General features: G+C 39.5%; 1 protein-coding gene across 8 annotated transcripts in view; it reads left to right on the forward strand.

Moving 5' to 3' along the window:
* Positions 1–26,093, forward strand: part of IQCH (IQ motif containing H) — a 108,402-nt gene that overhangs the window by 42,467 nt on the left and 39,842 nt on the right. For 7 of the 8 annotated variants that reach the window (XR_012154108.1, XM_073304420.1, XM_073304422.1 and 4 more), the window contains 4 exons: positions 2,906–3,178; positions 8,686–8,877; positions 24,132–24,252; positions 25,237–25,523. Coding sequence is in view for 7 of the 8 variants with exons in the window: in XM_073304420.1 (XP_073160521.1) it covers positions 2,906–3,178; positions 8,686–8,877; positions 24,132–24,252; positions 25,237–25,523 (873 nt within the window). In the remaining variant the exon portion in view is untranslated. The remainder of the gene's footprint in view (positions 1–2,905; positions 3,179–8,685; positions 8,878–24,131; positions 24,253–25,236; positions 25,524–26,093) is intronic. The other variant, XM_073304423.1, reaches the window with a different exon arrangement.

Genomic DNA, 26,093 nt, shown 5'->3' on the forward strand with positions numbered 1-26,093 from the left:
TTTTATAACGTGTAACGCTCTGGTACCCATCAGTGAAATATTATTGCAAGTTTAAGAGCTTTACTGATTAGACTACTAGTTAGACTGCTGGAAATAAATATCCCAGTTTAGTTTTATAGACTTAGTTGAGGTAGTCCTATCCCCATTGTCTGTAGCCCAGTGTCCATTCTCAGTGTTTGTCTGGGACTTAGCACTTGGTAGATTTATAACGCTAAGGAAAGTGTAACAATAAAAACATTTCTATTATTCAAACTTTAGCTCCTTATAGCTGAACAGCCAGTCAAGTATTCATTCCTCAAGAGTATTTATTGCAGTGAAATCCAATTTAGAACTTTTTTTTAAAGAGTGTGGAACTTTAAATGTGTTTAATGTAGGTTTTGTAGTAACATTAGCTTTAAACTTGTTAGGCCAATTTTAAGACCAAACAATGGAATATAGTCCAAAAAGAGACTCAAACCTACCGAAGGGACAGCGTTGCTGAGCGTACTGCAGGACTCTTGCTGAGGCAAAACATCAGTGACTTCAGTAGTTGTGAGTTTAGTGAGCGTTTTGCCTACGTAAGCAGTCCTGGATTAGACCTTTATAGGTTTGTTTTGAGTACCTTTCTTTCAGTTCATGAGATGATGTCTTTTCTCATTGTACTTAAATTTACCTAGAAGTATCCTCAAAGTCCTGAGTATGGATTGAAATTAAGGAGCCAGGTCCCAGCTCTGGCAGCAGATAGCAACGTTAATACCGACTTAACCTGCTACCTAGGGATTGTGGTGTAGGGAAAATCACTGGGTGGTGATAACTACATAGCCGGTGCTGTGCCACCTCTGGTCCTAACCCGCTGCATGGCAGACTTGGCTCGGGAAGGAAGGGTGTGTGGTTCAAACAATCTTGTGCTCTGACAATCCCTGGTTGCTGGCATGACCCTTTGGGGAAATCACTGCAGCCAGGTGCAATTTAAAGCCTCCCTGAGATTGCTCTAAATTGTGGTGGTCCTCAGTTGGCCCCAGGCTCAGGTGATTTAGAACCATCTTTGCTCATCACTTTGAGTCTGATGCCAAGCTGAGCTTATCTGGATGCAAGGATCTAGCCTCCAAGTCCTTGAAACAAGTCAACACATGATAATAAAACAAATGGCCTTTTCCTCTGTCTGCTAATTATTGTTCCTGTGTTATTCCCTTTTGGATTCCTGAGGATTCCCCACATCCCCCTGCTTTTATATCTTCTCCCCCTGAGCACCTCAGGTCATGGCTATCACATCACTATCTGAGGCAGAATGAACGAGATTTTACACCCTGTTGCCTGCATTCCTTAATTAACTGTAGAAGCTGTTATTGAGATACCCACAGCAAATCTCTTCCCTGCATCACCACTCCTGGCCTCAGGGAGCAAGTGACCAGGACTGGAAATTGAACCTTGGTCAGTCAGGCTGGCCCTTCTGTCCTGCTTTCATGCTACTGCTAGGGGAAAAAAATACAAATATCACTTAACAAAACTTCAAGAGTGTGCTTTAAAGCTGAATAAAGAAAGGAAACTCAGGGACATAGGTTTGTTAGCTACTCTCCCTCTGGTTATGCCTCCGAAGACCCTCGATTTTCCTGCGGGAACTTCGAGGATCACACCTCTCCAAATCATGTCCACCAACTTCACAGAGAGCCTTGGACACTCTTTGGCACTCCACACTGTTTCCCCATTAGGCTAGGGACTTTACTGTTGAGTGACATGAGGCATTCTTCCCCTCCACTTCTGGGGCAGTGAGCATCATACCTCCACCATGCTCCCAACCCAGACACCAGGTCCAAGATTTAGGCTTTGCTTTCTGATCATGGAGGCTGCAGAACTTTGAATGAAAATAGCCTTTAAGGTACCCATTCAGGAAAACACTTAAACATATGCTTAAGTCCACCCCTATTAAGGAGAGCATTTAAACATGTGTTGAAGAAATAGGAATGCTTTCCAGAACTGGGTCCTAAACTGGTGGATGAAATTTCATTGTAAAGAAAACTTCCTTCTCAATATGGTTCTAGAACGTTATCTTCATTCTTGTGTAGTAGCAATCTCTAACCTGCTAAATGTCTGAAATATTCTATGCACGGCATCCATCACTGTCTTACTCACTTTCTGAATGTACATTGATATTTCCAGTGAAGTAACTTATACATTGCGTAATTTGCAGTGGATGCATAGGATTTGTCGTAGCAACTAATCCTAAGACTCGGCCTTCCATGATTGATGTTCTTAGTTTAATTTTACATGATGTGATATCTCTCATGAACAGCCTGTCCAGAGACCGACATTTTATTTTTAAAAAGAAATGAAAAACTGAAACCTTTGTGCTTTTTAAAAAAAATCTGTTTCCTTCTCTGCAGTCAAATTGACTGTAGCCATTAAAACTACTGCATAATGGAAATGTATATCCCCTGTAATTTAATGTGATCAATGAAAGGTTTGCTAAATCAAAATGTTTTATTCTCAGAGAATCATTTAAAATGCTGCTGCATTGTATGGGGAAATATATTCTCTGCTATAGGGGTTTTTCTTCATTTTTTGTATTGATTTTGCAGACGCTTTAGAGTTAAACCATGCCAGAAGTGTTGCAGAGATGAATCACTATTATCCAAAAGCCACCAGCATCTCTGCCGACTGACAGAAGGATAATTCCGCATGGATCAAATAAATACAGATGTGTAGTAATTAGTTCTATTCCCAGTGAGCCCATTTCCAGCACACTAAAGATGTGAACGATTATGGAGCCTCACCCCTACAGCTTTTATCAATTTAAACGGCTAAGCTACAGGATAGGTCATAACCCAGCCTGCTATTAATAATGTATTTATTGTGTGCAACATTATAAATTAGGTTCATGGAATAGAAAAGAACACCTTTTAACAAGAATAATGTTATCTTTATACAGGGCCATCACATGTGCCTGGCCACTCAGCTGAAGTACAGTCCCAAGACAATCAAAAGAATAAAAAATCTTATCCAAGGCAAAGAAGCCTACATCATTGGTGGACTTCCTCACAAAGATGATTTAGCAGTGGCTGACATGTTAAATGTGCCCATATTGGGCTCTGAGCCAGAAGTAGCTCATCTCTATAGAACTAAGTCCGGAAGTAAAAGAATTTTTGCTAGTGCTTGTGTGCCAACACCTCCAGGAGAATATGACATCTATAACCATCAACAGGTAAGTGGGAAGCAGTTTGGGAACTTGTGTCTGTTGGCAAAGGAACAGTTTATTTGGCACGTCAACATATGGACGCATATTGTGACTAGGTAGGAAGCATACTTTGTTGCCTTGTATAAAAAAAGTCAAATGTCTGTTGTTGCATTGATTAGAACCGAAATTGGTTTGGATGAGTAGTTGGAATATGTATTTTTCCCCATTGGTTTTATTTCTTTCTGCACTTGTCTTACCATTTAAATTAACTTCTGTCTTGTTAATGAAAGGATTCAGGAAAAATACTTGTTCCAGTAATCTTTGTAGTCCTCCTCTAGGATGCATACCATCTTTAAGTATCTGGTCCTTTCAGACAGTCATCATTAGAGCATATCATGAGTGAAATCCTGGCTCTGTTGAGGTCAATGGGAGTTTTGCTATGGACTTAATGGAGCCAGGATTTCACCCCATATCTCCACTAGGAAGCCATGTCAAGAGAGAGGCATGTGCTGAACTCCACTGTGAAGTGAAGCATTTGTGTCAAGGGAGGTTCCATTTGTATAGGAAAAGGTGATCATCCAAATTGAGATCTGCTCGGCAGACCTGGTGCCAGAATTTTTTCCTCTGTTTTGTGTATCAATTCATTTTCAATTTCACTTATCTTATTGCCATGACAAAGCATAAAAGTTTTGCCAAACTCAATACACGAATCATCTGCGTATGGGGCGGCTTTAACAACGGTAAGAGAGGAAAAAGGATTTTATATAATCCGTTCACTTTGTCTGTATTTATTCTGGACTCAGTGGCAGGATACTATTCTTTGAGGTAACTGCCCATTTCCATTGGTGTGCCTCAGTGTATTGTTACTTTTTGCTGAATTTATCTAGTTGTGGTGCCATACGTTATGCAGCAATTAAACTATGTACAACCTAGTTTTGTTTTCATTATCTTCCTTTTCCCTCTCTCCTGTGGAGCACTAACATGTTGCATCCTGTCTCAGATTAGCTTGTAAGCTCTTCCGGGGAGAAACTGTCTCTGATGATGTATTTGTTCAGCACCCAGCGTGGTGCCTGATATGGGCCTCTAGGCGCTATCACAAAACAAACAATCAATCATATCTTTGGTTACAAGGAACTCCTGCCAACAAGACATAATTGAGAGAGGGAGTCCTTGGCTCCACCTTCACAAACAGTATCCAACTGGAATTCCTTTGGTCAGGTGAGGTACAGAACCTGGCTTCAAATTGTGTTTAAAATCATGTTCCTCTCACTGACCCCCCCACTTTTATCCTCTCCCTTCTGTACCTGAGCTCTGGCTTCCTAGCATCATTTTGCTTCTGATGCATCCTCATCTCGCTGTGAGGTGAGAGTAGTTCAGTCTCCACTCTGTGGCTGCTCATGGACAGATCTTCCTGATCACCATAGGTTATATTCTCTTTTGTTGGTTTATATGTATAACCAGCTGGTTTTGACTGCCCTTGGAGTTCAATATTAAAAATGTTCAAGAGGCCAAATAACCAAGCTCAGCCAGTTTATTGTGTATAGACAAACAATATGGTATAGGAAAGAAAGAGCTAATACATCACCAATCCTTCCAAGAAGTGGTTTCTCACAGTGTGTTCAGTTCACCTTCCACAGGAGGTTTGCTTCCCAAAAATACACCCTTAAAAATACCTCTGTTTTAATGGGGTTGTTTATAAGCTAAAACCCTCTGTATGTCCTCTAAGATTCCACCCACCAATTCAACTTATTTTTCTGGTTCCATGATGCATCCCTCTTGGGTTTTTGAATACAGCATTCCAAACTAGTTGGGCCATGGAGGCACTCCCTACCTGTACCAGGGTAGAACACTAATATATATTGTTCCCTGTCTCCCTGTGCCAAATGCCGAGTTGTAGTGTTACAAGGTATTGTGGGATACTTAGTATAAGAGAGTAAGAGTAGGCGTAGTACAATTCAGCGTGATCACCCAACTTATAGTCATTATGCCGTAATAACAGCACGCGCATAATACGTATTACCCTGGTGTATACTGCATCTAACTTATATGTATTGGCAAACAGGACCCCACTTGTGGCTTTGGTAATTGTATCAGGATGACACCTTTGCCAAATGAATATATGAAGCAGAGGTGAGAGCATTCATGTGAGTTTTATACTGTTTTAGCAAACTGCATAAGCGACAGCACATAATTAATACAATTAAAACTAACACTCCCTGTAATACAAGCCAAAGCTTTACGTGCAACTTCTATCCAAGTGTGGGAAATTATTATTTCAAGATCACTATCATGAGTAATTTATCTAGCTGAGGTGCTTGTTCTGCCTTGCATATGTCATTGCTAATCTGGGTAGTGTGAGTGTCTTTTCAGTTCAGTAATGTTTTTAAATTTAAAATTAGTGGTTCAATATGTATGTTTAAAGCTGGTATGTATTTCTTTAATTTCATCCTGGTGCTGGGGCTTACTTTGAATCATGGAGTCATTTTGAAAGACTGAAACAGGCATAATTAGTGTGCCATATAATGCTACATTCATGAGAAATAAAGCAGAAATTTGGAGCAGTGACATTACAAACGAGGTCTCCATACATAAATGTTTTGTAATTAGTCACTCCACAGTACTGTCCATCCATATTACAGGTCACCCTTACTTTGGTCATCACCATTTGGTGAGCGTCACAAGGCAGGAGACAATAGCAGCTAGCTTTTCTGACTCAATAAACGGATACAGGCCAGCATGGCTATGTAATGGAATTGGGATGTCAAAAACAACACATCTGTACACATATCAATATCCTTTAGTGGAACAACAAGCCGTGTGCAGTGCCCTCCAGATTTGTGCTGCTGAGTGATGCACCATTAGCTGAGGTAGACCTAGGCATTCCTTGAAGATGCTGTCTTCCAGATAACCTGCTGAATGGCCAGAAGCCAACTGATCAAATGTTACAGAGTCAGGTTCCATTATCGGAAATAATACCTTAAAAGAAATTGAGATGGAACCCACCACTGAGCACAACTGTTTTGAATAACATGTACCTTGATTATGAGGTTGTGTCACTGACCCCAAATTATGAATTGTGCTAAATGGAATTGTTATGATTGTTGCCAATACACGACAATCTCGGTTGTACACTGACGCTAATACCATTTGGCTAATTTCTCATCATTAATAAGATTAGGCAATTTCTCTTTTTCAATATTCCCTAATGAAATAGTTACCACATATCTCCCATACGCGGTGCAAATTATTTCTCTACCTATATGATTTCCCCTTTTTCATTGTTTTCTGTGATTAATTAATTAATTTTTACTTGTGTTTGGTTAAACAGCTTAGTAATGTCATGCATATTTTACACCATTTATCATTCCCCAGTAGCCATGAATTATGGGTTTAGAAACGGTGTCTGCTGTTCAAAATAGTTAATGCTCCATTTTATATTTTTCCGATCTGCCATGTTCCAAATGGACATCCCAAATCCAAATAGCCCTGAAACAGAACCCATAATTCCATCTAAACTTTGGAGTCCCCTCTTTCGAAAGATACCAGACTGCAGAACAGTTTCCTGCCTGGCTATTAGGCCTTGTGAATATTCCTGATATGATACTATCCTATCAACTAACAAAGAAGTATGCAAATTTTATCTCTTTTATGCAATAGTCGGCTAGTTTCCCTTATTCACATGGGTTTTTCACACAGCAACAGGCAAACAAATTAAAATCTGTGAATCTGTGATTAGGAAGAAGAAAACATTTTTGCAAGAGGAAAATGTGATTCTGAAACTACAGAATCTGGCAGGATGTCTTAACAGCAGGTGGGGTACCTGAAATTGCGCATACCTCATTTTTTAAATTGACTAGATTTCAGGTTAGTGGTGTCCCTTTAACAGCAGCATGCTTAGCCATCGATCCTTTTATAAAATTTCCTGCACACTTCCTTCAGTATCATTGCTGATTTTTTTTTTCATGGAATTTGGATGAATTTTGGGTTAGCTTTGAGCGTTCATTAGATTCTGGAAGAAAATACTTCACATCATCAAGAAAATCATCTTGTTTCTACTGTGTTTTGAAATTTGCAGCATTCATCCAGCTGGTAATGTCAGCATGTTGTATTTGTGGATGGCAGTAATCAATAGCTTCTCTCTTTTTACTGATGTGCATCATAAACCTGAAAATAGTGAGGATGTTATCATTCTTAGGCAATCTTGCTGGATAGCAAAAAGCTTTTTACATTCCTTTTCTTTTTACAAATACCTTTAACACTGAAAACAATAGCAGCTAAACGAATATATAACAATTTCTGTACAGTTGATAAAATAGACAAATATATGTTCAGTGAGAGAAAAGCAATACGTTAAACTTCTAAATTAGTTCAGTTTATTATTAAGTAATTCATTTATAAAAATTTCCTACCCAACAATCCCACATGCTTATTAGTTCCTCTTTTGTTCCATGCTGCAACATTTCAGAAGTTCTCCTTCTGTTGTTTGCTCCTATGAAATATTGACATCTTAGGTTAAATAATAAAAGAAAGGTGACACTATGTTAAAGCACAGTTCAATTTTCACTTAAAGATAGCACATAATTCTTTCCATTGGTACAATCTTAACAATACTATTGATCGTTTTCATTACTGTAGGGGAGTCATCAACAGAAACTCATTTAGAGGGTTCTCGAAAGCAACAAATAATAGGATTTGGAGCAAACAGATGATAATTCTGTTTGTGGTCAAAGTCCAAAAAATATATACAACTAGGAGTCCAAAAGATTAGCATGTAAAAATACCTTCTAGTCAATGCAGCACAAGATCTGTATAACACTTTTCCAGGGTCCAATGGCATTTACTATTTCTAAACAGCTAATTATATTCTGCTCCCCAGCTAGTTTTACAAGAAAGCCATTTAAAACTGGGTATGAATATAGATAAATAATTAGAATCACTTTAATAAAGCCTATCTTGAAACCCCTTCATAAATTTATAACCATATAATTCACTCTGCAGCAGGAACATGTCAGAGATGTTTGCCTGGTATTAGAATCTGACTGTAGGAAGGTTTTTAAGAGAGGCTTTTGAAAATAGTCTAGTGCTGCCATCAGCTACCCTTTCTGAGACACATCCTGAGAAGTACTGAACATTCAAAACTAATGGCCCCGGTCCAGCAATGAGCTCCACGTAGGCAGACTCTGCACTGGCACAGAGCCCCATTGATCTTTCTGTGGGTCTGCATGGGGGCAAAGGTCTGTTCAGGTGGATCCAATTGCAGAATTGGGGCCAAAGGATCCTGAACAAAAAGGGTTTGGGTGAGCTTTACACAAGCATCCAAACTACTAATCATCAGTATCTCTGCTTTTTTGGGATGAAGGAGGATTGGTGAATATTGGTAAAACTGGTTTGAACCTGAAGCTAGAAACCCTAATTATAAATCTGTTATAAAAACAAATTTTAAATCAAAATATATGAGCACCTTAATGATGCCCTAATTCAAAATGTTTTTGAAGCCATTCCCTTTTGTCTTTATGCCACTGTTTCATCCATAGATGTTTGAAGTTCTGAGTCAGCTGATCATAGATAACTTGGGAGTGAGACGTTGGTTGTTTAAAGTGGACAATGAATTTGGAGGAAATGGCACTGCATATTGTGACATTGCCAGGCACCTGAAATGCTACCACTGGGCCCAGAAGGAATGTCAGAGATACAAGACTGAGATGTGGAGGAAGAAATGGGCACATGTAAGTTAGTGAGAAGCTGGGTATCTTATTCTCTGGGACCGTTTGTTTTGTTTTATGTTGGGTACCTCTGTATGGAGTGGGTCATGCTCACAAAAGCAAGCACATTGTCATGCACCCCCTTCCATGGGATTTTTGCTTGGTTGGGGAACATTTAGCTTCGTCTGGAGTTTTCAGAGGAGTTCTGCAGGCGGAGGTGGCTGAGGAAATTTGCTGGATTAATGTGTACTCAGCTCCTGTGGACATGCCCCTGGCTTGCACTGGCCTCTTATATTAACACCTTAACTTTACAAGAAATTGAACTTTATCTTGTGGAATTATTTGAGTAGCAAGTTTTATAATATTTTATTCACATATAATAATAATAGTAGTACCTTCTCTTCTAGAGCGCTTTTCATCCCTAGACCTCAACGCACTTTACAAAGGAGGTAGCATCATTATCATTATCCCCATTTTACAGATGGGGAAACGACTTGCTTAGTGTCACTCAGCAGGGCAGAGTGTTAAACCAAAGAGTGTTATTTATGTAAAAGCGGCAAAGAGGCCTGTGGCACCTTATAGACTAACAGACGTATTGGAGCATATTGGAGCAATACGTCTGTTCGTCTATAAGGTGCCACAGGACTTTTTGCCGTTTTTACAGATCCAGACTAACGCGGCTACCCTTCTGATACTTATTTATGTGAATCATTATAAATAGGTGTCCCAGATCAACAGGATGAACACTAGAACCTCTTATACTGAGGTTTGATTTTCAGTGGTGCTGACTATTTACATTGATTTCAGTGGGAGTTGTGCGTGTCTATGGGCGATCAGTATCTCTGATCAGAAGTGTGTATCTGTTTTATCGAGTAGAAAAAACACATGGCTTTACATTCCTAAACATGAACATGAGCAAATGTCACCATGCTTCCATGTTACTTGTCTGTTTGCTGGTGGCTGTTGCTATGCTACAAGTAGTGTGTAATAACAGAGCATGTATTACTTGCCCCAGCTTGTGCATAAATGAGGTGTTGCAAAGGTTTTTAATTCTGTTGTTGCCTTCTGGAAATTAATCCAGCTCCTAGTATTATAAATTTCTCTCCACTGAAGACTTGCTTGAGTGAACAGTTGTTTGGGCCAGATTAATCTCTGATGTAAGTCTATTGACTTAAAGCATAAAAGTGAAGAGGAAATATTAGCAGGGATTAATTTGGTTCATTGTGTTTAATGGCAAGCTGGGAAGTTCACTAAACTAATGTAAGAAAACATGATTTAAATAAGACAGTTAATCAGAAACTTGAGAGGAGCAAATAAAATCGTTAGCTCAATAACTATGGGGGTGGGCACAAAATAAAGGGGATTTCTATTGTTAAAACTTCACTTTTCTAATCATACTCTGTCTTCATCTGTTGCTGTGCTGAATTCAGTAGATAGCCAGGGCAGTGGATTCTGATTTGCAGAAAGTTTGGGTGGCTACAAAAATGATGGACAGCCACAAACAAAATGATGTAAATGTTATGACCTTTCAGCTTTCATTTGTGTAGCTTTTAGTCAGTGTACAAGTTTGTTCTTTACAAATTGTTGGACTGAATTCATTGGATCCGTTTCTTTCAGAATTTGAATTCTGATGCAAATTAGATTAATTTTAGTTCAAGGTCTGTGAATATTTAAGTCTTTCATGCCAAATTTATTCCCATTAAATTCAGAAGAGTTGTATCAGTGAAGAATATGCCCCGTCTTCCTATTTTAAATAAAGAAATATTTACTGCAGTTTAGCTTTTTTAATTCAATCAAGAATAGTTAGAAAGTGTAACATTTGATTGCATTGCATAGTATAATATATTTCAAATTGTGCTGGTTAAACTTATTTTAAATTTTGATCATTGCAAAGTAATAGTGCTGTGTGATATGAAACTTTCTGTGCAAACAATGAGGGTTAGATTCTCCAGTCTTCTCAGGCTCCCTTGCTCTGCATAAGCATGACCAGTGCAAAGTGGACTTAAAACAGCCAGAGATGGCCAGTGGAGAACATTGCCTGTGCCAGCGAGCTCTCTGCTTGCATAAAGCTGTCAGAGGTAGCATACCAACCCCCTGTGACAGCTGCCCATGTGGAAGGGGAAGAAGGCACTCCAGAGCACAGCTGCACTACATCTGCTCCTCCACTGGTATAAGTTCCTTGAGAGTCCTTGCACGAGTGGCTTAAGTCAGAGCTATTCTCCTGCCATTTTAACTGCCCTCAGGGCCTGATGGCTCAGAAACAGGGAGTTATAACTGGTTTCCTTATGGTTCCCCCACTTCTACTGCATTTAGGTGGAGCTCAGACACAGATAAGAATATGCCCCTTAAAAACTCCTACAACATGAACGCTTACCAAAGTTGAAAAACAAGGAATGGTACACTTGATATAATTTCCTACAAGCATGTCAGCAGGAAAGCCTCTCTAAATCCAGGCCAGTATTTCAGCGAGCGTAGGTGAAAGAACAAAACACGTTGCCATTGAGAGCATCTTGTCCAGAAATGAGAGTTGACATGTTCTGCCTTCTGAGTTGAGCTCTTTTTTGTAAGCATGGAGACCTTTCTTATATATAATGACTTGCAATCTCCACTAAGTATTACCATTGAGAGCAGAGGATTAAAATTATCCTTTGTTACAGAGTACCATTGTAATGATACACATTTAGACATCAAAGGCATTAGTTTATGGGCACAGGCATGCTTTAATGTCCGATTGCAGTATGTAGACCTGTTTCTTTCGATAATGAAGACATTGTGTCATTGGCCTAAGCTGCCACATACAAAACATATGTTGGCAGGTTATTAAAAAATTCAGCTTCTTGATGAAAGACTATCCTGCAGGCTAAGAGTATAGAGAAAAGACTCTCCATTCTGGTAGAATTATTAGTAATGAGAATATGACTGTAAGCACTAAATTATGTTAATACTTACAAATAGCATCATTTGCATAGCAGTTTATGACACGATACCAAGATTTTTCTCATTGGTATGTAGTAGGCAACAGATTAAAAATAATGTAGTTTGTGAGTTTGAACTGTATAAGAATCTATTCCATCTAAAACAGGGTGATTTTAGATTCCTCATTTCAAGCATAACATTGGGCAAACTAAAATGCATGACAAGATGAGTGAGGTATTTTATCCTGTTAAATTAATGTAGCATCTGAGATATCTGAGAGATTACTTTGCAGCTGCAATTGGGGTGAAATCTGAGGAGTATGTTAACGTTGACTGCAGTGGACCCACTTATGGAGCAAGGCACTACTCAGTATGAGCAAGGGTATCAGTGTCTGACTCTTGTATGATCAGATAGTGCTGAAAAGCCTCAGCACCTCAGTGGCATTTTCCAGTTTGTATTTTGCAATGTAAACGACTCTGGGTAAAAGTAAAATGTTATCTAGCTAAAATCTGTGAAGCTTATCTACGTCAAACATGTGTGCTACCTTTTCTACCTATACACTATCACTTTCCATCCTTATTTAGGTATTGTCTTCAAACAGTAGTCAGAGTCCATTTATAACCAAGAGCCTGTGCCTATTCCCATTGAAGGATTGGCCTGAAAGTTTTGGCAACTCCACTAGCAATAGAGAATGTAGTAAGCATTATTATTGGTGATCTGTTTTGCATGTGGAGGTACTACTGTAATAGTATTTGGCAACGAATTTTCCAAAGCACCTTAGACGTTAGATTTCTAACTCTCATTAAAAGTCAGTGCAAGTTAGGTGCCTAACACTCTTAGGCACTTTTGAAAATCCTACCCATATTTAGTTTTTCCACCATCATATGCCATTATTTTTAAAGGGATAAAAATAAATCACTAGCCTCCTGTCTGTCTTAGTTACTTCTTTTGGTATCTGAAAACATGAGACTTTCAGAGTCTGTACACAGAGGAGGGCTGCAACCAAAGTTTTATTTTTTTGAGTCCGAAAACTTTCTGTGAATTTGAAATTCACCCTCTCGACTGCTCCCACTGTTAGAGAGTTGCACTAGAAACTCTGTAATTATGTTTGCATTTGTTTTACCCTGAAAAACACAGTTTATAGCCCCAGAATTTACGTGAAAATGAACATGTTCCATAACCAGAGCTGGACCTGTTTAATGAGGAACTCGCTCTGGAATGCTCTATAATTCTCCCACTAGCTTCAGTGTTACTATTCTGTGAACTTTGAAAATCACCCCTTTGTCAAATCTGTCTTTGGGAGTCTGTTTTATCACTTCTCTAGAGCTAACTTCTTACAGTTATAAGTCTTCAATGGAACACAGAGCACTCATTAGAAAATGGCTTGAAAATGGTTGGCTGGAGTTGGTGACAGCTGTTACACAGTAAAGACTGCAAGGAGCAGAGGTGGCCAGGTGAGGGCGCTCAGAGCAGCTCAGTGCTGCGGAAGAAGATAGGGAAATTTCAGTGCTTCCCTGATTTCTCCAGCTGACGGACTTGCTGTGGCTCACCAGAAGGGAATCCAGTGGTGGCAGCCAAAACAGGAGTGCAGCAGTGGGGTTCTTCTGCAGACCCTAATAAACCCCCAGATCCCCAGGCACTACCTCGGGGCAGTAGCCCAGGAGAGTGTTCTGACTGGTGTCAGAAGTCAGCAGTCCACTAGGCTCTGCAAGATACCAAAACCAAAAGGCTGTGTTGTTATCAGGCTCAGAGCGGAGAAAAAAGAAAAGGAGTACTTGTGGCACCTTAGAGACTAACCAATTTATTTGAGCATGAGCTTTCGTGAGCTACAGCTCACTTCATCGGATGCATACTGTGGAAAATACAGAAGATGGTTTTATACATACAAACCATGAAAAAATGGGTGTTTACCACTACAAAAGGGTGGGGGGAGAGAAAACCTTTTGTAGTGGTAAGCACCCATTTTTTCATGGTTTGTATGTGTAAAAGCATCTTCTGTATTTTCCACAGTATGCATCTGATGAAGTGAGCTGTAGCTCACGAAAGCTCATGCTCAAATAAATTGGTTAGTCTCTAAGGTGCCACAAGTACTCCTTTTCTTTTTGCGAATACAGACTAACACGGCTGTTACTCTGAAATCTGTCATTAGTGGAGAAAAAGACATTCTCTAGAAATGCACAGTATTTGATCTTAGTGATCTTCTTTCTCATCTTAATAAATCTTTGGTTAATTAGACCAGCTGAGTCTCTGACTGCTGGTTGGAGAGAGAAGTGAAACAGCCTCTAAGATGAGGTAGGAAGCAGGGTGTTCTGGAGCCTGCCCACTCAGGATTCTCACTCCAAAAAGCACACAGACTAGGGAATAGTGTGCTGCAAAGGTGTCACTTGAAGGGCTATGGTCTGACAAGCATACAGAAAATATCAAATGACTGTCACAGTTACCAGCGAACTGCACCTCTGCTCCCTCCTGGTTTCTCTTGAGTGCATCTCCTCTCAAGCCAACACCTCTCTCTAGGGGTAGAATCACACAATTTTCCCCCTCTCAGGCTCTGGGCTGCAGTCTCCTGTGATCAACCATCATTACCTCAGCAGGTCTGATGTATCTTTAGTGACTTCAGTTCTGTTCCCTCTGGGGACAATAACAGAGTTGCCTTTCTGTTTGTTCTTCCAACAGCCCCTTTGAATTAAAGCAATGAAGGTATATGGTAAACATTCCATTACCCCAGTATAAGTCTATCTCAATACAAGGTTACATTTCCGTCTTCATAGATTGTTGCATCACAGCTCCATATCCGCCACAATGACCACAGACTTGAACTAGTTTCAGGGGCTTAAGGTGACAGGAAGTTTTAAAGATAAGGAACCCTAGGTTGGGGGCAGAGAAAGGGATGAGTGCAGGAGATGTTGAAGAGGAGAGAAGTGAAGGTGGCATAGAGAAAAGCAAACTGAATATGGCAGCAGTGGAAGAGAAGGTTTAACATTACAAATTGGCCAGTAGCAACAGAGCCGTTAGAACGCTCTGAATCGTACATCTGTTGCTGAAAGAAAAAGGCTCTTTAACACACAACGTATCGTTTTATTTAAGTTTTACGGTTTTTTAAATCACTGTTTCTGACTATATCACTGTAATTTTGTCATTATTATTTGTATTACTGCTGCACCTCGGAGCCCTAGTCATGGACCAGAACACCAAACAAAGACATCTAGGTCCTGGTTAACTCACTAAAATTAGTGATAGAGATTTCAAATCTTTTCAGAGGCAGATAAAGCACAGAAAACTCAAATTTCCATCAGTATTGACTAAATATTTTAACACTGGTTTTAGGATTTGAGATTGATCACCGTTGGAAAATCCCAGGTTAGATGCCAGAAATAGCCAACCGTTGCCTTAACATTTAACATTATTGATCATTTTTCAAAAATTCCTTAAAAAAAGAATTAAATAAATTCAGAGATTATCTGAAAATCAGGAATAGTAGTAAAGAGGTGTATAACTTTTTGCCTAGGGTTCCACAAGGAAAATAAGCCTTATGAACAGTTTTCATCACACTTTGCATCTTTCCAAAAGTAAGGAACTCAAAATAAGCAGCAAAATAAGTATTTATCAACCAACTCAAAATATAACTACAAGACTGCCAAAGCCTTAACTTCAAGCTTTATAACTAAGCTCTGTTATTCTCTTATACACATTAATGTTGCTGAACATGTACTTTCCACTTCCTAAAACTCATACTTATTCTTATCACATTTGTTAATCACATTCTGTAACAGATTCTAAAATAGTCTGGTGCCAGAAATGTTACAGAGATTGCTGGGGTTCACAAACAGTTGAGTTGTGTTTGCTGACATACCTACTAAGGGTCTGTGGAAAAAATTCTTTAAACAAGCGGTCTTTCCTGCTGATTTTATTGATTTCACATGCAGTTTTTGGTATGATCATTTTTCCAGCCTGAAGGAGACCAGAAACACAGAGAGTTGCACAGAAAATCCACATAGAATATTTTGAAAGGTGTGACAGGCTTTTAAAATTTCTTTTAATTTAATGTGGTGTACAGTCGGATGGTAAAAATTATCTTGGCTAAAGGAACAGATCCCTGCTAGCTTCAAACTGTGCAGTTCAGGGTTGTTTCCTCCCTAACGAATATAGCCAGTGCTCCATCAACAGACTACCTTGAGTAGTTTACATATTTATTATATCTGAGAACGATCTGCAGTGTTCTCATTCCAGTCAATTATTATATTTATGTAGCTGCTGGAGTTATGTTTCAGGTGATTCTTAAATCCTAAGTAAATAACAAAGCATGATAATTGTATCCTTTGGTTAAATTAAGACCATGATATCCATTCCTAGGACCTACAATAATCAGATATGCAAGCTGTTGGTTTGTATGTCCTATTGATTTAATATGCTTCTAATCAGTACATAAAGCTATAGGCCTGCAGTGTTAATTTTTCATATGCTTACAAAGTACCCTTTGATTTTCTGTCACGCGTTAATTACAGTGTTTTGCCATTAAATAGGAAGCTTTGTGTAAACTAATTACTAGGTAATCATTGTCTACCGCAAGCGTGCTGTTTGTACCTTTTATTTTATTCTAAAAATGCACAGATCTCGCAGTCTGGAACCACTATACCTTCCAGCCATTAGCTCTCACTAATTCATAGCATTATTGTGTTAGGATTGTAGGAGTTGTAATTGTTGTGGTATCAGTGCTGTTAATTACCGGAGTAAACAGTTGAAATGGTGCCAAGGTCTATTGTACAAGGCAGAGAGAAGGAGGTTTAAATGTTACTTCCACCATCTGGGGACTGGAGTAGAGGCAAATGCTAGAAAACAGCAGTGAGGCAATATCAGAACTTCAGCTCCAGGGTTTTAGGCCATATGGATCTAGAATATTTTGAATCAATTGAAGTTAACTGCCAGTTTTTAGCAATAACAGTGTGGAAGGAGAGGATAAAGCAAGAACACTAAAGAAATCTGAAAATTGTTAGTGTTATCACATGCAATAAAATGCCTGTTTGGATTATTTTAAAAATGTTTGTTTTGCTAAAATCCGAAAAGACAAGTCTAAGACTAAAAGAAGTTCAACCGTGTGTCACTTGTGAAACATGACATAGTTTTTCTCATTCTGCTCTGTAGGTTGTTTTGAAAAATAGCTCTGTAGTTTACATGGAGTACTTGTGAATTTACTGAGATTATCCATACAAGGCTTTTTAGTAGTTTATTTTTTAAATCACACTTTTAAAATGCACTTAGATTTTTTTCTCTATGGAAGCAGACAAAGAGGATGGCCAATGAAATAAAGCAAATTATGTAGAATTTGTAGAATTATGTAAAAAAATATATTTTTTAAACACTTGGAAAATCTAGTGAACTTGAGGGGGCATGAACTGAGCATGTATTCCTAGGGTCTGATACACCAAAAGTGTGCACTCAGGTGCTACTCTCATAGGAATTACTATCTAAGGCTCTGATCCTGCAAACACTTTGCCTGTGAGTGTTTCCACTGACTTCAAATTTTTATTTTTTTTTAAAAAAGAAAACCTTTGTTTGGGAAAATATTATTAAGAAAACATAGTATTACCCCAGCCCTCCATAGAGAAATGGGTTTATTGGGAAAATTATTTATTTGGGAAATTAGGATCCTATCTTGCAAAACACTTACACATGTGCTTCTCTTTAAGCACAAAATAGAACTCCACCAGTCACATTGGTTAAAAAAAAAGCCATTGTATAAAATTGTCATAATCGCAATTAAATTACACTTGTGCTGTGTATAAATCTGCATGGCTATTTGATAATATCACTTTGCCTCTAAGCTCCTCTTTCTGTCTGATTTTTGGTGGCACTGGATATAGTGTTTTTTATATTTAATTTTCTCCAAATTTTGTTTTCCAAGGTGAAATCTACAAAAATAAAAAAAGAGGTCTCTGTAGCTTGCTGCCATTACTGGTTTCGTATCATTGAGAGGAAATAGAAGGGATCTCTCTTTCTAAACAGTCCTGGTTTATTTATTTTTTTTATTGGTCTGTTAGCAGATGTTGAAGTAGTTCAGGGCACAATGTAAACATGCTTTTAAATAGAGGTATTGTAAGTAGCAAAGTATACAATGAAACTGGAGCAATGGGGGTTTTTTGGACTAGGACAATGTTCTCTGCTTTTTTGTGTGCATGTAGCTGAATTTAGAATTAAAAGAAGTGCTTGATCTTTATATATTGAAATCCTCAGCGTGCAGAGTGACAGCATGAGCCAGAAGAGAAAACCATGGCCCCATGTGGTGTGAAAAAAGGAACAGCAGTTTAAGTGCTGGAAAGTTGAAAGAGAACTAACCTCCTTGTTCTTGTAGTCAAGGAAAGTGGTTGTTTTGTGCTCTCATATCGAAGCATAGCATATGTGCCTCAGTTTGACAAAAAGCCTCTTGAGTCAAAGCAACCCTGTGTGCTGATCCAAAACGAAGGCCACAATAATGAGGGACGGGCCTCTCAAGAAGCAGTGAGTAGATAATACTACATAAGTAGAGAATTCTATGTAGTGTTCTCTCCATTCTACTTAATGCAAGTCGAAACCACGGTGAATTGCTTGCCATCCAGCCGAAATGGGCCATTAGCTATCAGGGAAAATTGTCTTTGCTACTTTCAGCAGATGGAGCAAATATTTTACAAAGCAATTTTACATACAAAAAACATTTGTGTTACTTGGTAATGACGGCTGTTTTACATGATGTTACCTTCTCCCAGAACATATTTTTTTAGCTCATGGAAGGCAAAATTGGCACTTTTTAATTTTAAAATTTGCAGTTAACAATTAAATGTTCGTTCTCAAACCAGCTTTTAAACTTTAAGTAGGTGTGTGGTAGGCAATGTATCATGTCCAAAACCGTTTCCGTCCCCCCCCCCCAACCTTTCAAAATGTTTTTGGTCTTTAGCCTAGATTAGGTATCATATACCTGTCTGGACAAGAAAGAATATCCACTCTTTGTCAGTTGCAAATAAGGGAGCACTGACAGTAAGGTGGGACAGCAGTCAGGACATAAGCTTTAGACTCTTCCCATGCTTGCCAGTGCTTGTAAGAATATAAGAGTAAATAGGGTCGGACATAATACAAAGGAGAGCAGATCCTCAGCTGGTATAGCTGTCATAACTCCATTTGGAGCTATGGCAATTTACAACCCTTTGTACTGTTCTTCTCTGGCCCATTCGGCTTTTTGCAGCATCGTTGGAGCCATGTTGGTCCCAGGATACGAGAGATAAGGTAGGTGAGGTAATATCTTTTATTGAACCAGCTTCTCTTGGTAGAAGGAACAAGCTTTTGAGCCACACAGAGCCCTTCCTTCCTCAGGTCTGAAGAAGAGCTCTGTGTAGTTCAAAAGTTTGTGCCTTCTACGCACAGAAGTTGGTACATTACGTCTCCTACCTTATCTCTCCCATTCCTCTTTACTTATCTGGGATTTCTTTCTTTGCTCTATTTGCTTCTAAGGCCCACATAGCTTCCTTTCACTCTGATACCATCTATAAGCCCCAGGCCTTTCTCATGCACTCCGCTCCACAGCTTCTTTCTATCCTGGGTCTCTAGGCCTATTTCTCTCTTCTCTTCTCTTCTCTTCTCTTCTCTTCTCTTCTCTTCTCTTCCTTTCTTTGTTGCCTGATCTTTCTCAACTAGATCTGCTCTCTGTTCCTTCCAGACACCCCACCTCCTGTCCTAACATTATCTCTTGTGGCTACTATTATTGTCACACAGCCTTGCAAATTTCTGTTTGCTCTAGGGCCAGGAATATTTTTTGATAGAAGAGGAAAAAATAATTATTTTTCTTGCTCATCCATCATTATGGCAAAGAGCAGGTAAGCAGACTTTGTGCCTGGGCTTGTCATGTAAAGTGCAACAAAAAAATATCGGTGCTGACCCTTTTTTGCTGGCACAGAGAAACATGAGCGGAGAGGTTAAATTCAGTAAGCCTATCATTCTGCATCAGTCTGGGGCCACAATTCAGATCATAAGAGTAAGTTCTGCTGAGCTACTGTCCAACTTAAATAAAATTGTCATGAAGATCAGAAACTCTTTTAAAAGGTCTGGCTTCATGAGTAAATGTCTGTACTGGTTTGAGGGGGGTTGAATTTTATTTTAATGAATTCTCTCCTCTCTGCTATACTCCGTGTAGTTGGCAGTATTACCTCTCTAGGGGCACACAGTGATGGAGACACTTCAGCTAGGAACTAGATTATTAAGGGAACTTCAGGTGGGTTTGATCCCAGTTCTACTGAGAAAATTTGAAAAATGTGATAGTTTATTTTAGAGCCACCGCCTTCTCCCTATGAGTTGATTTTCCTTCGCCCTTGTGATAGCTGGGAGACAGTATTTCCTAGGCTACGTGTGAAGATGTACAACTCTGTGTGGTCTGCATAAGGCTGGCATCTGAGCCCATGGTGTCTCACAATGTCCTTCAGAGGTGTCATGTAAAGAACAAGATGTGGGACTTAGCAGGTGAAAGATCTGGAGATGAAGGGGCAGATTCTCATCACTACTTTCTGGGTGTGGTTGGCTAAGAAAGACCAAAGCCATTTATTGGTCCCTACAAGTTCTCTAGGAAAGTGAACAATATCTCATTAGAGTGCAGTATCAAATTTTGCCAAAGGGTGCCATAGTGTGAAAAAGGATGTTTGATCATCTTCCATGGCTACGGGGAGACCATCCGTTAGCACCATATTATGCTGTGTCATGGTCTAAACCCCAGCAAGCAGGGATTAAGAATATTAGTGGAGATTAAGTATTGCCAGAGTTGGCATTTTACCAGCTTCTTAATCAACTGGTTCAGGAACTGGAGACTGGCCGCTGGGCAGTGGTTAGTAAGATCAGTTGTAGCAAGCGATGACTTGTTGAGTATCAGCTCGAATGTGCAGAGTGGTTGAGGAGAAGAGCTTAGTGACTTATTTGTAACAGGCGACAAGAATGGTTAGGGTAATAGAACAACTTCCATATGAGGAGAGATTTAAAAGACTGACTGTTCAGTTTAGGAAAGAGACGACTAAGGGGGGATAGGACAGAGGTCTATAAAATCATTCCTGGGGTGGAGAAAGTGACTAGGGAAGTGTTGTTTACCCCTTCACATAACACACGAACCAGGGGTGACCCAATGAAATTAAGAGGCAGCAGGTTTAAAACAAACCAAAGAAAGTACTTCTTCATACAATGCACAGTCAACCTGTGGAACTCATTGCCAGGGGATGTTGTGAAGGCCAAAAGTATAAGTAGGTTCGAAAAAGAATTAGATAAGTTCTGGAGGATAGGTCCATGAATGGCTGTTAGCCATGTAGTCAGAGATACAACCCCATACTTTGGGTATCCTAAAATCCCTGACTGCAAGAAGCTGGGACTGGATGACAGGAAATGGATCACTCAATAAATTGCCCTGTTCTGTTCATTCTGTCTGAAGTGTCTGGCATCAGCCACTGCCAGAAGACAGGATGCGGGGCTAGATGGACCATTAGTCTGACCCAGTATGGCTATTCTTATGTAACCGTTAGCTCTCACAGTCTCTTGGGATAGTTATATTTAAAGGCAAAACACAAGCCCTGATGAACCCAACTGGTCTTTGCTCACTGTTCTGATGTTTTAATCAATCTTGAATTCCCTGGTATAGTTCCTGCTTAGATGAGTTTGCTTTATGTCACTGTTCGGCTACAGTTCTGATCCTTGACCTCACAGTTTGGAATAGGAATAAATCACACCGTTAGTGTCTCAGTATCCTGTGGTTGTCTGCTCAGAGGGAGACCTAATCAGCTGCAGTTACCATTGGTATTTTCGACCCTAGAGTAGATGCTCTTAGGAACTCCAGTTTGTATTATAGGCTGGTATGAGAAACTTAAGTTGAAAACCAAAAAGAGTTCTTTCTTGTTGGCAGTATTGCTATGGGGCATTACTTTTAAGAATTAAAGTCACACTGTGGTATCTTTTCACCTTATAGGAAGAATGGCGATTGTACAATTTGAGCTGTCACTGCAAACTTGTGGGAACCATATTCTTACCTCATTTAGGTGTAAATTCAGAGTGACTCCAGTGAAGTCAGTATGGGCAGACAAATTCTAAAGTCATGAGGCCACACATGGACAGTACTCTGCCAGCAGCTTCTTCCTGCTTAAACTTAGGGGTCTCCAGCTCAGACCCCTATACTGATCATAAGTTCAAGTGTATTGTACAGGGAAAGAGCCATTCTCTCGGACAGGTATGTCCCATGCCTGAACTGGTAAAAAACAAACACCTTGTACTCTGCTCAGCTGTCAATAGCCAGCCAGTGCAAATCCCACAGTTAATGCAATATTCTCACAGCAAGAAACCACTCAACAAGCAGGCTGCTGCATTGTATACAAGCTTCAGTTTCCAGATGGATTTAAGGTGCAGAAGTATACAGAGAGCACTGCAGAGCAGACAATTCTAGAGGTGACAAAAGCATTGATGACAGTAGCAAGACCAACATTCGAAAAAGTCCCAGCTTCCAAACCAGACACGGATGTAAAAATATAAAATAAAAAATCATCAGGGGGACAACTCAAGGAGTAAGGTACTAGTCAGCGTGGATGACAGAACGTGGCTCAGGGTTAGGCTAAGGGCCAGCAGTAAGCAATGTCTTTCCAAAAACTTACCCTTGTGTTGTGTTCTTCTCACACAAGACCTAGACCACCAGAACTTTGTCTGATGTGGATCCCGGACTGCATACTGCAAAGGCAGGACAAGCTGATAAATGAAACCTCATGTGCCAAATGATGCAGTTGGTTTCACTTGCCCAAAATAGCCCATCTCTATTAACCTTCAGGGCACACTGCAAAACCCATGTGTTATGCTCAGACTTTGGAAGAGCAGGGAACAGGTTGAGAGGTGGTAACTTGGGCAGAGGTCGATGGTATTGTGTTATTTCAGGCTAATCATCTGGGATGGTTTTGGCTCTGAGTGAAATGTTGTGCTGCTAAATTTATTTATTTATTGACGATAAGTGTTTTTAAAAGGTTTGTCAGTGGCACCTAGAGCCAGCAATAGACACTTAAAAATATATACCACTTAGGTCCTTATATCACCCCCATTGTGTAACATCTGAGCACCTCACCGTTTTTAATGTATTTACCCTCACTACACCCCTGTGGTATAGAGCAGTGCTATTATTCCCATTGTACAGATGAGGACCGGGGGCACAGAGAAACTAAGTGACTTGCCTATAGTCACACAGGAAGTCTCTGGCAGAGCATGGAAACCAGATGTCCCCTATCCCAGGCTGTTGCCCTTAGCCACTGGGCCATACTTCCTCTGCTACTTTTTGTAGATAAATCCAAAATTAATCAGAATAAATATGAATTAAAAAAACCTTTTATGTCACATTGCACGTTATGGAAGTAAGAGGATTCATTGATTGCTCATGCAGAGTAGCGGTTTTGTTCATATTTATACAGTTTTAATCACAAAGTTATACTGAGCACCTTCCGAGCCCAAAACAAGATCAGGGCTCCGAATGTTGCCAGGATCGGCGGATAAGTGGTCCTCTTCTGGCGCGTGGGACATTTCCTTCTGTTTTACATCCTTCTGAAATGAGAAAGAGACCCGGGGAAGCATGAAAATGCTTATGAAGTAGCAAGAAAGAGGGGCTCAGGGTTTTAGAGTCAGGGTCCTCGCACTTTACATACTTGTTCACCTCTGGGCCTCTTGAACAGCAAAGACAATGGAGTTATTTTTTGCCAAGATACGTTTGATGGTTTTTGTGATAATACTGGCAGGGACTGAAGCTGTTTTATATCCTATAATATGAAAAATCAAATTCCAACCAAAGGTAGAGAGCCATCAAACAATCCTCTAGTTTGCTTGTCTCACAAATTGTAGAGATTTACAAGGATACCTCCCATCGTGTATACACTTTGTATGTAATGCTACCAACCTTGCATGGGCTCCCCCAAATTCATGATGACTAAAATGCAGAGTTTTGCCTTGAGTATAAAAGTAAAAGAGTTAGGAAGAGTATTATTGGAAACCATAGCCATTTTAACACACTCTGTTTTAAAATACAAATATTGTAGAAGTTATCGACTGTTGATATCCACTAAGCCATGACCCAAGGCTTTTATGTCATTTACAACCACAAGGTCATGTTACTGGTAAAAGTGATAATAGAATAGATGCTATGCTGAAAACAAATCAGCCTGTCAGAAAAAAAGACTATTTTGGATAAATGTAAGGAGAAAAATTAAAAAAGCCTGTCTGACTGTGAGTAAACAGTAACCACTTTTTTTTTTTGGTGCCTGTTGGAGGCCTGGTTTTTAATCACCCCACAAGCAGTTTTCATTTCTGTAGTAAAATTGCTTGTGGTTCTATTTAATTTGTTTCTGCAGGAGCCAGCTTTGGTGAAGATCTCCCAGGAGCTCCCGGGCCTTTTAGCACAGCACGCACAGCCAGTCAATGAGAAACGATTTCCTACATGGGAAAAATTTCTCCAAACATTTCTTAGTCAAGGTAAATAAGACTGCAAAGTTCCTGTTAAGTATTTTAATGGGTAATTATACCATACTGTACACCATCTTCTTGTTAATCTTGGGCTTGTTTAAAAATTCTTATTTCCACATTATATTTAACTGTCCATTTAAGAATTATATATAGGCAGTTATTCTATCATTCTTATATCCTACTCACATGTTTAACCTGAACATTGACGCTACCTCATCTACAGTATTCTGAGTGAATAAGGACCAACCATTTTAATTTTGTGTTACTACATTGGAGCTTATGTTGCATTTGGCAAAGAAGCTCAGCAGGAAATGTCAGCATGTGGACTTGTGGAATCCAAAACTATTCGTAGCTCAGTCCTCTGAGTTATTGGTCAGGAAACAACTGAGGGAGTGTGGTTTTGCCATCCCTCTGGACCAGAAGGTGAGTTGCATGTAGCACTAATTGTCTACTGAGGGAAGGAATTCGCAAGTACCATATAACCCCCAAGCCATTCTTCCATCAGACATGTTAAGTAAGTTTCTGGAGTGAAGTTCCCTGCAGTTATATTAAATTTGATACATTCCATGGATTTCATTATCTGTAGAAGAGTCAAGGGTAGATCAGGATTCCCACTTGAAAATGGTTTTGGGAAAAGAGCACCCACGGTCACATTTAGGAATTGTATGAAAAACATCATTTATCATAGCTGAATCAAATATGTAATAGACAACAGTAAGTTAACACAGAATGCCAAATAATCCTGTTAATGCTCTCCCTATGAACAGCTATGTAGGGTTGTGGTTTAGAGTACATACACTTCATTTTCTAAGAGATGCAGAGGGGTTAGCTACACAGTTCTTATTACATTTTATTTATTTAAGGGATTTCTGTAGCAGTCCTCATCATAGTGTCTGAGTGCAATAGATGTGGCTGGTTGAATTCTGTGTGACTCTGAAAATGCTGGAGTTTGAATTCTGTTACAAGTCTAACAAAAAATTCCTTTCTTACCAGGTGGTGTGATAGAAGCCTTTCCACCCTCAGAAAATGTCACCAACCTTACAGTGGATATGTTGATAGAGCCAATGGGAGACATAAAGATAGTTTCATCCGGAGATCAGATCCACGCAGATGGTCCTTTGCAATCATCTGGCACCACTGTTCCACAGTGTTCAGTTGATCCAGCAGTTCTTAATTCATTATGTTTAAAAATTGGAGAGGCCTGCAAATCTAGAGGGGTGCTTGGCTACTTCTCAGTTGATCTTGTAACTTTCATCCATCCGCAAACAATGGAGCAGCAGGTGAGTTAGACAGAAATACTTTACCACATAGTGTCCCAGAAATATCTGAAATACCCACAGTGCTCTAGCAGATCATGTGAAAGGCATTACATTTAAAAATTCATTGAGCTAATCAACTTTTCCCCTGCAGACAAATTCTGACATTTCTGTGCTTCCAATTCTCCATCTGTAAAATGGGCATAATCCTTCCACCTGGAGCTTTCATGAGCCTTAGTTCGGTAATATTTGAAAGTGTTTTGAGTTCTTCGGATAGAAACTGCTGTATAAGTGCAAAATATCTTTTTCATAAATTTAGTGGTTATGAAAGTTACCACACAGATGGTGGTAGAGATTTAACTCCAGAGATCAGGTACCACACAAGCAATGCAAGTGTAAGTGTTACACTCCTCCATTAACCTGCCTAAACCATCATCTAGAGGAACCTCCTTCAGTCACTCAACCAATTCAATCATTGGTTCATTTCAATCTATGCGTCTCTGTCAAAACTGACTACAAGGGTTCCAGTAGTACTAATTATAAGGATGGGTTTTGTGATGTGGAATTTGTCCACTCTGTACTGTTCTGAAATCC

This window comes from Lepidochelys kempii, chromosome 10 (assembly GCF_965140285.1).
Source record: "Lepidochelys kempii isolate rLepKem1 chromosome 10, rLepKem1.hap1, whole genome shotgun sequence".
NCBI lineage: Eukaryota > Metazoa > Chordata > Testudines > Cheloniidae > Lepidochelys > Lepidochelys kempii.